General features: G+C 37.4%; 1 protein-coding gene across 4 annotated transcripts in view; it reads right to left on the bottom strand.

Moving 5' to 3' along the window:
* Positions 1 to 14,488, bottom strand: part of PDSS2 (decaprenyl diphosphate synthase subunit 2) — a 285,207-nt gene that overhangs the window by 93,198 nt on the left and 177,521 nt on the right. For all 4 annotated transcript variants that reach the window (XM_007190653.2, XM_007190652.3, XM_057527999.1 and 1 more), the window contains exon 4: positions 2,676 to 2,750. In XM_007190653.2, coding sequence (XP_007190715.1) covers positions 2,676 to 2,750 — 75 coding nt within the window. The remainder of the gene's footprint in view (positions 1 to 2,675; positions 2,751 to 14,488) is intronic.

Raw genomic sequence — 14,488 nt, 5'->3', positions numbered from 1 at the left:
ATTAAGTAGCCATATAGAAAACAGACCACTATTGTATCCTCTTATCCCTGGAGAGATGAAACGGTTTGCAGCTTATTTTAAATCACAAAGCAATTCTTTTGTGTACTGAATTGGCCCCAGGCTACGGAGGTTGTGCAACTCACTTCCCACATGACCTCCACTTGTGGCTGCTTCCCAATCTTGTCAGAACATGAAAACCTTGAAGGCACTCCATGTGGGGGGCAGTGCTCTCTCTGCCTCTGAAATGATTCCTGGGCCAAGTTAGAAAAACCAGATTCTGAACAGCCACTGTAATGGCAAGTGCACGCAGAAGGGGGAAAAAAAAAAGCTCAGAATATTTCTGGTTAGGAAGGGAAATGTGGTTAACCTAAATTGGACCTAAAGAGCAAATGGAGGCATCAAGAAGCACTCCCACTGCTTCAGTTCAACTATGCATTTTTGTTTCCGTTATAAAAAAAGAACAGCTCTTTAAATGGTTTGGCTATATTCAGAAATGTAACTGCTTAAAAAAGTTCTCAAGTGTTTGAAAGGACTGTGTTTGGGAAGGTGGTGGGGAAAGAGGGCAGATGACAAAGCATTGCTAGAGTCTTTTGAGTAAAACTTAAATTAGATAATCAAAGTCAGCAACTGGTGCTTGCTAAGTGATGGTTCATGTATGATCAACAGTCCTTCAAAGACTTTGCTGCTGCCTTTCTTCTCTTTCGCAGGAAGAAAGAGATTATATAGGACTTGGAGTCAAAAAACCTGGGTTCAGATCATGTCACTGTCAAACATGCATTAACAATTTCCAGACACTATGCTTTCTTGGCATTTGTCATCTCTGAATTTTAGGCTTTTCCTGTATAAAATGGGTACCAACAAATGTCACCCTTTTCATAGGTGATTATGTAGAAAGAAAGTATAAGCAAACTGTGAAGTGCTAAGCATTTTTATTGTTGTTGCTAGTAGGTCTGCTTGAAATATAAAAAGTACTTAACAAATGTTCACAAAATTATTAATAAACTGGAGTAATTATAGTGGACAAATGGTAAGAGTGAATAAGTCAAGAACCTTAAAATCAACAATAATACTTTCACTTAAAACTTAACAGATATTTAACTATAAAACATTAATATCTTATATGGAACTAAACTGAACACCTTAGAAATATCCTGGGGGGAAAACAATGCTTCAGCTGCCAGAAGAGGTCACTGTAATCATCATATATGGTAGGATCTCAGGTATGGCAGAGGCATGCTAGCATATCAAGTTTCATTAAGGTTACAGAGGCAGTGAATGAGAGGTTAAGAGCCTGAGCTCTGAAGTTCAATCTCAACTAACAAGTTGTATGACTATGGGCACATTACTTAATCTTTTCTAAGCCTCAGTTTTCGCAGATGTAAAATGGGGAGAGCAGCAGTCTCTGCTAGCAGGATTACTGTGAAGACTTTAAGGAAGAAACAGGTGAATTACTTACCACAGTGTTATTTGCTTACCTACCATTGTCTTCATCATACTATATACAAGGTGTCTTTTTATGAGTGGGACTAGACCAGGAGTCCTCCATTTTACAATCTCCTATTAACCTTCAGCCATGGTAGAGAACTATGGTATGTTTTTGAAAAACACAGCAAAGGGGGTCTACTGTGGTCATATACCCTGCCAGGTCCCCACACAGCACTATGCTGCTTAGGTGAAGTTCGATATGCCTGCCAGGAACTATGGCTCCCTGAACCAAATGTTAGCAGATGTTCAAGGTATAATTCTTCATATTTCACTAACCACTCTCTGAACCATCCAGAATCCCTGGGTTATACTTTTAAATTTTAAATTTCATATCCAAGTTGCTCATGCCCTATGTTTCACTTCCAGTAAAATTTGTCTTTCTTTTTTCAAATAGAAATGTCAAAAACTTAAGATGTGCATACATGCATATTTTTTTCTAATTTGCAGTGAGTGAAATCTTGCTAATACAGAAGCTAAAGAAGTTAGAATAATGAAACACTAATATAGGAGTCCCTTATAATATCATATAACATGTTAACTGATGGTGCTGGTCAATGAAGCAATTGCTTCACATTCAATATCCTGCTGAAATGAAATAACTGCATTTTAAGGAAATAAAACGTAACCCTTTTTGAGATGTCCTGCTAAATGAGTCAAAAAACCTTAATTCTAGATCTATAAAATTAATCAAAATAATCCAACTGTGCAATCATCTTACATCTTATCACAGAGAATTTAATAATGCAGTAAATTCTGGATCTTGGATATAAAAGACATTCCTCCCTCATGCCCCCAACAGTCACCTTCTTGGGACCGTGTCCACTCTTTTGGGACATGGAAAGCCCCTTCTCCTGAGGAAAGGCTGGGTCCAGCCACCTCAGCGTGAGCTGCTTCTCCAGCCTGCCTGCCTTTTTGACAGTGCTACCTGCCAGCCACAGCATCTTGTTGTCTTCTGGGCTGCTGCAGATTGAACAGACTTTGAATCCAGCCAGAGGGTAAGAGGTTGTTTTAATTGGCTAAATCTGCTATGTGCAAAGCATAGGACCATGAATTTGTAGCCAAAACACTAATCTAAAAAAATGTCACGAACAATTTAAACACAAAACAAGAATGATATTTTTGCTTGTCAATTCTACTTTTGCCACGAGGGTTTTTAACCTAACATTTTATAATGACTACCAAATCTTTACCTTTGCTGAAGTAGAATTTTCATGGTATACTCCTTGTACCAAATCCATAAGAGCACTTGCTAAAAGTTCCACAACCTAAAAAACAAGAAAAAAATCAAAAGAAATAATTTAAAAAATGTATCCCTATTTTTACCTCAGAATGCTTCACAAGGCTTAGTAGCAAGGCAGTATTATGCTTGATAGAAAAAAAAAATGGGGTTATGTGCAAAGATCCTGGCAAATGGCATTGCCCACCTGGATATTAGAGCTGTGATCCAATACTTCCCATCATAATTCAAGCAAAAAAAAAAAAAAATCTTGTAAGCATAGCATTTAATATACGTGAAAATCCAGTAATAGCCATATTGAACATAAGCTTAAATTTCAGATAACTAATGAAAATTTTTTTTTTAATTAATTTATTTTTGGCCGCGTTGGGCCTCCGTTGCTGCGCGTGAGGTTTCTCTAGTTGCGGCGAATGGGGGCTACTCTTCGTTGCGGTGTGCGGTCTTCTCATTGCGGTGGCTTCTCTTGTTGTGGTGCACGGGCTCTAGGTGCACGGGCTTCAGTAGTTGTGGCACACGGGCTCTAGAGTGCAGGCTCAGTAGTTGTGGCGCATGGGCTTAGCTGCTCCACGGCATGTGGGATCTTCCCGGACCGGGGATCGAACTCGTGTGCCCTGCATTGGCAGGCGGATTCTTAACCACTGCGCTACCAGGGAAGTCCCTCAGATAACTAATGAAATCTTAACCCAATTTATTTGCTGAATGTTTATTTCTGTCAGGTGGATACTTTTTCAATATCCCCGTTCTGGGAGGCATCACAATGCTAATTTTCATACGTAATACAGAGAGAAAAGCAACCTTTCTAACGTGTTCATTCTGTTGTACTAAAAATGCACTGTGGGGGCTTCCCTGGTGGCGCAGTGGTTGAGAATCTGCCTGCCAATGCAGGGGACACGGGTTCGAGCCCTGGTCTGGGAAGATCCCACATGCCGCGGAGCAACTAAGCCCGTGTGCCACAACTACTGAGCTTGCGCGTCTGGAGCCTGTGCTCCGCAACGAGAGGCTGCGATAGTGAGAGGCCCGCGCACCGCGATGAAGAGTAGCCCCAGCTTGCCACAACTAGAGAAAGCCCTCGCACAGAAACGAAAACCCAACACAGCCAAAAAATAAAGTGAAATTCTTAAAAAAAAAAAAAAAAAAAAAAAAATGCACTGTGGATATATTTGGTGTAGGGCCCCTGGGTCAAATGTACCATAAACACTGAAAATTTTTACAGAACTGTAATATTGAAATTGTATCATCAAACCTGTATTATTTTCAAGGCCCAGGCTATTAAAAAAAATCAAACAAAATCAAAAGCTTTGAACTTGTTCCAGAATGTAAAACAAGCAGAAAATAGTAAATGGTCTCTTTGCAGCTACTGTACAATTTAGAGTTGTTTGCATAAACCATCTTAATTCAAGAGGATGAAACAGTGGTATTTATTATAATGTTCAGTTCAGCCATTTCAAACAAGAATTCCTCAAGGCAACCCTACCCGCTTCTTAAGAAGTCTTAGTATCTTATATACTTAGCTTCCTATGTTATGCAGTCCTGTATCAGATTTCCACTCTTTGCTTCCTAAAATTTAGCTCAGTTTTGACTGAATTAAAGGATTTTGTTTCAGCTTTTATCATTCTTGTAATTGAAGACATTATTAAGCCAAAGGATACAAACCCAAACAACAAGATACTTCAATCTCAGGTACTTAGGATTTAATAAACATTTTCTTAGAGGCAAATGACATTAATTTGTAGAAAGATATGCTGTAAAATTTTAACACATAAGCATTTATCTCCAAATTTATATTTACATGCATCCTGCATAACACACACAAGGCTGCCGATATGGAAATTTTGCTGATTAAAGGGATTATTTTTTTCTAGCTCTGCAGATGGGTTAATTTGTAAGACCTATACAAAGTCTTTTTTTTTTTTTTTAATCGCATTGCCCTTTAGGTAACCAAATACTTAAGAAATATTGTAGCAATATGAGCTGCAGAGGAACTGCGAGGACAATGATCCTACAGTGTTACCAGATGTGTTGAGTTATTTAAGTGGGGAAAGAGAGAAAAATGAATGGATTTTTTCCCCCCTGAAGGTATCAGATAAGCTCTATTCCCAAATCCAGGAGGATAGAGTATTGCCAATAGGTCTATGAAAGACTGTAACTAAATGCACAGCATCAGATTGGATTACAGTTTACACAAGCAACATCCCAAGATCCCTCTGATGGCTGGACACATAATACAGATCAATCAGTCACTAAGAAATGTTATGGTTTTGAAACAGTTTGAGGTCTGAGACCAGCACTGGTAAAGTGAAGAGGGATTTACAAAAAGAAAGTCCGACACTAATTTTAACAATGGATCTGGTTTTGGATAAACAGAGTGTTCCTTTACTTCCCTGAAATTCCAGACCAGGAAGAAGCAACAAAAACTTTTTATTCTCCAATTCTTTTTCTGTTAATGCAATTAGCAAATATATGTAGATCTGTACTTACAAGTTTATAATTTATAAATGACCTGTACTTCCAAACGGCCATCCTTGCTTAAGCAGAATACACCTCCACTGCCAACAGCAACCATCAAGGAAAAAGCTTTGGACTTCCTTAGGTTAACAAGTCCAGGAAGGCAAGAGAGTAAAAAAAGCAGTTTAGCCTAGGGGAGTTGAATATGTCCCAGGCAAAAGTGACTTATCCAGCACACACTTAAATATCTTTCCACTGCCTGAAATGTTTACTTTTAAAATTATACCAAAAAGAGATGTAAGTATTATCCTCCTTTAAAATTGCAAATATTTCTAGGAAGACCACAGGGCTAACAGCCCATACATACGTTAACAAGACCATTTAATGATCTCATCTTTTTTTTTCATTACATGGTTTACTACCACAGGCATTCACCTGTTTAGATAACTATTGTACTTAAATCCAAGAAGGCACCTGCTGGGACTTCCCTGGTGGCTCAGTGGTTAAGAATCCGTCTGCCAATGCAGGGGACACGGGTTCAAGCGCTGGTCCAGGAAGATCCCACATGCCGCGGAGCAACTAAGCCCGTGCGCCACAACTATTGAGCCTGCGCTCTAGAGCCTGTGAGCCACAACTACTGAGCCCATGTGCCACAACTACTGAAGCCTGCGTGCTCTAGGGCCCACGTGCCACAACTACTGGGCCCGTGTACTGCAACTAATGAAGCCTGCGCACCTAGAGCCCATGCTCCTCAACAAGAGAAGCCACTGCAATGAGAGAAGCCCACGCACTGCAATGAACAGTAGCCCTTGCTCGCCGCAACTAGAGAAAAGTCCGCGCGCAGCAACAAAAACCCAATGTAGCCAAAAGATAAATTAAAAAAAAAAAAAAGAAAGCACTTGCTTAATGAGCTCCTCCCTTCCCTCAGATTACTGAGGAATGATTTGTTCAAGCAACCTAAAACGGTAGCAAGGATAACGTCAGCCAGAAGAGAATCTAGAGCTCAACTGCCAGACTGTCTGAGACTAAGAGTCCCCGTCCCAGACTTTTTGGTGCTCCAGAGAAAGACCAAGGACTTCTGTTCCAAGCCCAGGGGGGCAAACAAACACTTTCTACTAGAAAAAGTGGGTTTTAATTCAACAACAGAACACATGAAAAGACTATTTTAACCAAAATCAGAGGTCTCTGTAACATTGACTTGTTGCATCCTGAAACATTATTTCAGATTATATGACTGTCACCAACATTATTATAAAGTTTAGTTTACCTGCCTAGAGAGTAATCAAATAGGAGATATGTTTCTTCATTTCTGCATTTCTGGAGGTTGTGAGAATAGCAGAATTGCTTACCTGTACATGCAAATGCAAATATGCTTTTTTCTTTTATTTGTGTCGTGTTTAACTCTACAGCAATGTCATACACTATCTCCCAATCTTTTAAGTAACACCTTAGATTTCAGTGAGCCAGAAGTGGTAACCATTCACAATGTCAGTGTTATGAGCTGGTTTCTCCTGCCACCTCATTTTTGGCTACCAGACAGAAGGTTGCATAGGAAAGAAAGTGGACATCAAATTGCTGTTCTCAAGCAAACAGCAATCTCTGTTGATCTCTCCCATTTTAATCACTACCCTCTCATCAAAGATAAGGAATAGGTAGTATTCAGATGTGTCTGAACCTTAGCACAATTACAGATCCAATATAACTGACCTTTGGAATGAATTTCTTAAATGGTTAATTTACAGGACAAATTTTACCAACTGCAACGGAATATGTAATTGCTTCCTTCTTTATCTTTTGGCAAAGGTAACTACAATTCAGTGATTTTTTTTAAACTGAAAAACTAAAGTGATACATACTCTTACAAAAGGTGTTGTAATTATTATATAATAAAATTATAATATAATTATATATTATATATTAATATAATTAATTATACATAATATAATTAATTATATATAATTATATATTATAATATAATTATAATAAAATTCTCAACTTAAAAATTAGAAATTGAGAGAAGTAGGAGTTGGTAATGACCAAATGGCCAAAAAACACCCTCACTTACTGCTATACAAAGATTTCTATAACATATTATTAAGGAAACGAAAAAGAAATGCTGGTTACAAAACAGAACAACATGATAGGTATTTTTAAAACAAAAATGAGGTCAATCTATGTGTTCATATATGCTGAGAAAAAAGTCTGAAACAGCAAAATATTGATAATAATGATAATCTGTAAGTGGTAAGATTCTAGATGTTTTTAATTAAAATTTTTTCTTCAACTTTTCTGAATTGCTTAAATGTACAATTGCTTAGTACATAATGTACTACATTTTCTCTCCTTTTATTAGCTTGCTTTCATAATCAGATAAAATAAACCTACTTCTAGGGGGTGGGACGGGAAGAAGCATACCCTGTTTCAGTCTCAGAAAGGCTTCAAGCTAAGCTGTGTCCACAAATTGATTTATGGAATATAGCAATCAATAGTCTCTGGATTAGCAAAAATAAGATCAGTAAGTGGTGATAAGCATTCTGTGCAGACAACTTGTGCCTTTCTCAATAAATGTGATTCAGGAGTACTGTCAGTCAGCATTTGACAGATGGAATAGACTCAACAGAGCTGTACATGTTTCACTAGTAAACCAGACCACTTTGGTTTGAGCAAAGGAGCGCCTATCCTAAATTTAAAGTAAAATACAACTAAATCTTTAGAAAAATGTTAATTATAAACTAATGTGGCCCAACTGAAACTCAAGTCAGCATAAGCTGAGCTGATGTCATAAGGTAGTACAGTTGTACTTTAATTCACTTTTAAAAGGTTGCTATGTACTTAATTTGCTTGGTGTACTAAAACTGTGGAGGCTACTACAGATTTATAATCGTCTTTCAAAAACTTGCACTGGGAAGGTTATTTTAATGACATTTCTTACTACAGCGTGGAATGACAGGACAACGTGTGATCCATCACTCTATTTGGGAGGCAAATGTACCCACAGCCCCTCAGTCTTTAGTACTCTTACCAGCTGCTAGCAAAGGAAACAGTCATGTGTGTGCACGCATCTGCAGTTCTGATGGCATTTAATTACACACAAATCTATTGCACTCCTCCCCCAATCCCCAGGAACAAATAGCAACGCATGAAGCAGTAGCAAAGGTAAAACACCCTTGAGGGAAAATTAATTCTCATATACATCCTGGGAGGAACAAAAGACAGATTTAGTGTAAATATGTTCTTTTCAAAGTGCTTTGGCATTTGAAGGGATATTGTCAAGATTTTTTTTTTTAAGCCACAAAAACTATATTGTCAGTGAAAATATTTTACAGAAAAATACTTTTATAGATAAAGGATGCTGAATAGCCTGCTAATGGTACCCAGAGTGGTCAGCTTCACTCTTCCGTTCCTCTTCATACAAATGGAGCACAAAGTATTTGAGAGTTGCTTTTAAAGAAGAAAGATTTACCTACATTACCAAGGTGAGGTAGAGAAGGACTGGTAAAGGAGTAGTGCTCTCCCATAGAGGCCAATAATATCTAACATTTGTAAAGCACTTTATCATTTACAAACTGGGTTTAAGCAAACTATCTGGTTCCAGGTAGAGTCCTCAGTGCCCAGCCAGATCTTCCAGGCTGGCAGCCTCGTTGGAGAAGCAACCTCTGAAGAACACAGGGAGCAGAAGCAGTGGCCAAATAAGGGGTGAATCTACTCACCCACCACCTGGGCACACACAACCCAGATGAGCCCTAATCTGCATGCTGATTAATATAAATGAGTGGCTTTAATAAGCCATTGATGAAGTCTGTGAAAGAATGGTTCTCTCCACTCCTTCCTACCAGACAAGGACCAGGTTTAATGAAGACAATGATGAAAGGTCTGTTGCAGTGAACATACCACTAACTCACAGGAGTTCTGGAAGAAGCTTCTAACTCGGCTTTTTGAAGGGAGCCTTTTCAATGCTGCCAAATGTGTAAGGCTGTGCTTATTTGTGGGAGGGATGGCAATCTGTTCTAGTGAGCTGGGAACTTCTTTCTGGCTAAGGGGGAAGAGCAGAGAGAGAAATGGCACTACCAGTAGGACAGGTGCAGCAAAAACTAAGCAAATTGGTAATCTTAATTTTTAATTTAGAACAGCTGATACATTGGTTTATAAACTCTAACTACTGGTAACATTTGTCAAAATGGTTCACGAAAATTCAGTGAACTCCAGAAAAGTAAAATCACAGCTGATAGAACTTAAATAGTCCACAAGTTCAGGAAAATGGCTTGAGTATGAAGTGTTGAAATTTAACATTATATTGGCTGGTGCACTCATTTCAGAAACATTTGCTGATAGCCTACTATGTACCTGGCACTGTACTAATGAGACTAGTGATGGCCATATAAAGGCCATTTATTTGTCTTTGATCACCTAGAGGATTAATACACAGATGAGCTGCATGACCTTGGGCCAGCACATCACTTCTTTGGGCCTCAGTTTGCATATCTAGATAAGAGGTATCTGTGCTTTATCAACAGTAAGCCCCATGATCAGAAACACCTAAATGTGCAGCTGCACACATTTTTTATTCATAACAATTGTAAGGAATAGTCAATTTGCCAAAAATGTGGATCTCTTTTACTAGCAATACAAAAGTAATCCAAAAAAGTTGTTCACTTTTTGAATGAAGGTGCATGATTTTTGGCCTTGTTTGTCACTTAACAATGAAAAATATCATTTATTTATTTAAACAATGATTAGGTTCCTGAAAAGTGGCAGATAATTTAAAATGCTGACATCAAGATGAAACTTTTCAGAAGAAATAAAGAAAAAGGATGCTTTCCAGTAGGTTAAAAAAAGGTTGTGTCAAATACCTTGCATTGCTACAAAAACTGTAAATAGTTGCTGAGGATTGCATGCTCAGTCATGAAACAAAGCAATTCTGTCTGTCATTATCATACAGCAGTCAGCTGCTTTATTTTCCACCTTCTCCAACATGAGAATTCCTGCACATGAAGTCTGTTGGACTCAGGATGGTCCACGTTAATATTCTCTTTACTTAAGGGTACTGTTAAACCATGTTTTGACTGGACTTTCTCTGAAGAGAATCATGTCTGCCATTTCAATGATCTGTACACTTTTCCCCACGTAGCTGATAACCTACATTTTGCTTTCACTGCTTCTTCATTTGAGTGCCCTCTCAGTGATGTTAACTAAGGTTTTCCAAGTATGATTTTACTGAAAAGTTAACCCCAGTTTTGAGACGTTTACAATGTGAATCTTCAGAACACCAGAATCACAGTACAGTATTTCATGCAACTGAAAGGATGCTGTTGGCTAGAACACTGCCTAGTAGTACCAGCTTTCAAAATTTTTAAACTGTAACCCAGAGTAAGAACTATATTTTACATCGCGACACAGTACATGCATACATGCATATGCACAAAAATGAGTGAAAAGTTCTATAAAACAAAAGTTTCATTATTCTTATTTTCTTTTGCATTTCATTAAAAAAAAAAGTGTTGATAGTGATTTACTAAAACAATTTCACCACCCACCAATAAACAGGATGTGATCTGTGGTCTGAACCATTATCTTACATCATGTTGATATAAGTCATGTATAGCTCATACTTTGGTTAGCCACCTGAATTGCAAACAAAGTCCTCAAATTTTCGACATGCAGTTTAAACATTGTTATTCTGAAATATATTTGTAAAGGTGTTAACTTCTTTATCACTTTACAACAAAAACATGTAAATTAACTGAGTGTAAACAGAGGCAGGATAAAACAATCATTCTTGGGTACTATGGGATATATTCTGTTAGAGTGCATATCAATCTTGGTTTACATCAACTGATGCTGACTATTAGCTTCAATCTTATTAGATTCATGAAAACAAATTGGTTTAGACCACATTGGCCAAAGAGTTAAAAATTTCAGGATTTTTCTGGAATTCACACATACATCTTGCAAATTCCAGGGATACCATGTCCTTTGGGTAACACAGTTCACCTTTCAGCACAATCAGTTCCTCTTCAAATTGCCACACTGAAAAGCAGATGTTTTTAATTTAGAGACATCCCAAGGTCTGCACTTCAAAGGCAGTCACAGAAACAAAAGCATGACTCATATGCATTAAAATCCATGCATCTTGTCTAAAACTGTAATTGTATTTCTTCCAAATACCTTCGCAGCTCTTCAAAATCTGTGATTCAATGAAATTCTAAAAATAACTGGCCCTACTAATAAATACTGCATTCTAGAAAATTAGATAATACATTTTCCCCTCCTTTAAAAAAATTAGGTAGTAGAAACTTGAGACTAGCTGCATTGTACCCTTGAATCAAATAATGGATACCCTTGGGTTAGAAATTCTCAAATCTATAAAGATATACAACTGACTTTTAAACTGTTATCTCTAATGCTTAGCACATGTACACAAAAATTTTCGTTGAATTACCAATACTCTTCTAATATTTGAATTCATTGTATAAATCTTAACTATTTCAAAATAAATTTGCACAGTTACCACTTTGTTCAAACACTATTTTCAGAAATTTACATCTGCATATCACCTTATGGCTTAAAGTACTTGAAAAAATAAAGTCTAAGTTTCTCATCACATGGGCTTCCCTGGTGGCGCAGTGGTTAAGAATCCGCCTGCCAATGCAGGGGACACGGGTTCGTGCTCCGGTCCGGGAAGATCCCACATGCCACGGAACGGCTAGGCCCGTGAGCCACAACTACTGAGCCTGTGCATCTGGAGCCTGTGCTCCGCAACGGGAGAGGCCGCGACAGTGAGAGGCCCGCGCACTGCGATGAAGAGTGGCCCCCGCTCGCCGCAACTGGAGAAAGCCCTCGCACAGAAACGAAGACCCAACACAGCCAAAAATTAATTAATTAAAAAAAATTTTTTTTGGTTTCTCTATTACACCTTTGATTTTTATTAACAATTTTTCTTGATTTCTTTCTCTTCATATTTAATGCCCTTGTCAGAATCTGGTTATATATTGTACGTTTACACTCTTTCCTACAACACTCAGAATTGCAGAATATTGGCACTGGCAAGGAGGTAGGGGATGGAAATAATGCTGCCTTTATTTTATAGATGAGGAAACTAAGAAAACAAGTTGCCTTTGCTTAGTAGTTATTTCTCTAAAATGTTTTATAAAGCCCTATTGATGTTTGTATTGTTTATTCCAATATTTAAAAACCACTAGTTGCTTAAGATATTATAAATTCCAGTATCTGTAACTGCAAAATTGCTGGCAAAAAAGGCATCATGGTTCGTTGTTGGTTTGTCTTCTACTTTAGCTAAGCACGAGGATTTCAGAGCCGTACTGCCTGGATTTAGGCAGCAGCTCTACCATTTATTACCACAAGGAAATTATTTAACCCTTTCCTCTGTCTCAGGAGAGATTAAATGGGTTAATACACAAAAAACACAACAGTGTCTGCTACATAGTGAATACTCAAAAATATAAGGTGTTTTTTTTTAATGTTTGGTAGTAATTTTAATAACTATTAAATATTCTATATTATGAAGTTTCTAATTTCATTTCGAAAATGGAGTATTAACACATTAGATAAACAATCTGGAGAAAAAGATCTCAACTGGAGTTCTAAGAGATAAAATGAGCTGTCCAATGTTAAATGGCGAATTTAAAAAAAAAAAGGTAGGGATAGGAACTAGGTCTACAGACTTCTACTTCAGGGCTATTTCCATGCCTCTTTGTAGCTTTATATGTCATCACTGAGGAATATAAAATAGATACGTGCTATAAAGCTCAACATATGATGAAAACATAATTGATCCACAAGAGTGCAGCTGCTTAGTAATGAAGTAGTTAATCTGATATTCTAAACAGGGAAACTGCCCTTTAAAAACTAAAGATTGAACACAGACACACAGTATAGTTTTGATGTTTACTGATATCTGACTGACCTGAACAAAGAACAAAGACAATTAAGTCACATGAATAACAACAAACAACTTAATGCATTTTCCAAAATTCTTAAAAAGAAAGTTCCTTGGCATAGCCATACTTTCTAACAAACCCACTTTAATGTTTTCAGTTTACAATATCAGAAATGACCTCAGGGTCAGGCATTTGTCAGTTAATGACCTGCTGCGCTAATGGCCTTCAGCTTTGCCTTGGGCACACAAGTCCTCCAGTAGGTCATTAGCTGCCAGAAAAGGGCTCTTCCCCAATCACTATTGCTAAATAAATAAAATTTGCTCCTGGGTTAAGGCCCTGTAAGCCAACTTTGGTTTAGAGTGAATTTTTTCGTTGAGTATTTACAACTCAGAGGAAAATGATGGAAATGCTAAAACCAAAGCTATATCAATAAAAGTAATGAAAACTAGTCACATGGATCCTTTTGGATGCTCTTAAATTTTCTTTTGCTTATGGTGTTGAAATTCAGTATTAATTTAATATAGCAGGCACCAGATTACAAATGCACTGCATTTTGGAATTTCATCTATAAGTAAATTTTTTGGAGCTTATACTACATTTTCCTAAAATAAAAGGCTATAAAAGATGGCTAGGTTCCCAGGGCAGCCCACAAAAGCTTAGTTAGCCCATAATATTAGAAATACCATATACTTGTAATTAAAAATAGGATTGAAAACCACAATCTTCCAATACTTGCAACTAAACAAAATTGGAAAACAAAACTAAATAGGAAATATTTTTAAAATGATCTTTAAATGTTGCTGGTTGCAGGGAAATTTGGTTTAGTAAGAGAGTAAGGGTAGAGACACTGGTTCTTTCCTATGCCTATTTCATTTCTAATTATAATTTTCCTTTTTCTTAACACAAGAGTATACCAAGCTTTACTCTGTATTCTTCAACTCCAAGTTTCTTGGTTTATTTTTCCTCTTGAAAAAAGCAAAGAGAAGGCAAAACGGTGGATGGCAATTTTTCTGAAATAACAGGTAAAAGAAGAATGAAAAACTGGAGGAAAACAGTTGAAGAGGATGTGTATACATTTTGGAGATTGTCTAAGGTGAAATGAACTGAGTTGTGAACAGTAAGAGACAAAGAAAGGGGCACTGTGTACAAGTCTACTGGGTGAAGAAAGGATGGTTGGAGAAGAGACTGGGGTCAGGTGGCTGAGGATGAAGAGGAAGGAATCAGCTGTTCATCTGTCTAGTACTTTGTAAACTCTGAACTCAGGAAATTCCTTGAGTAAAATCATTAGAAAGGCAAAAGAAGAGTACTGAATAACTCAAGCTGGAAAATACATTTTTTTCTCTCTCTGGCTTTGGAGAAATAGCAATTTATGTCAGTGAAATTGGAGGAAAAAAAAAGCTGGTTTAATTAATTTTACTTCTAG

Source organism: Balaenoptera acutorostrata, chromosome 14, assembly GCF_949987535.1.
Source record: "Balaenoptera acutorostrata chromosome 14, mBalAcu1.1, whole genome shotgun sequence".
Classification (NCBI taxonomy): domain Eukaryota; kingdom Metazoa; phylum Chordata; class Mammalia; order Artiodactyla; family Balaenopteridae; genus Balaenoptera; species Balaenoptera acutorostrata.
This window is presented reverse-complemented; position numbering and strand designations above follow the sequence as displayed.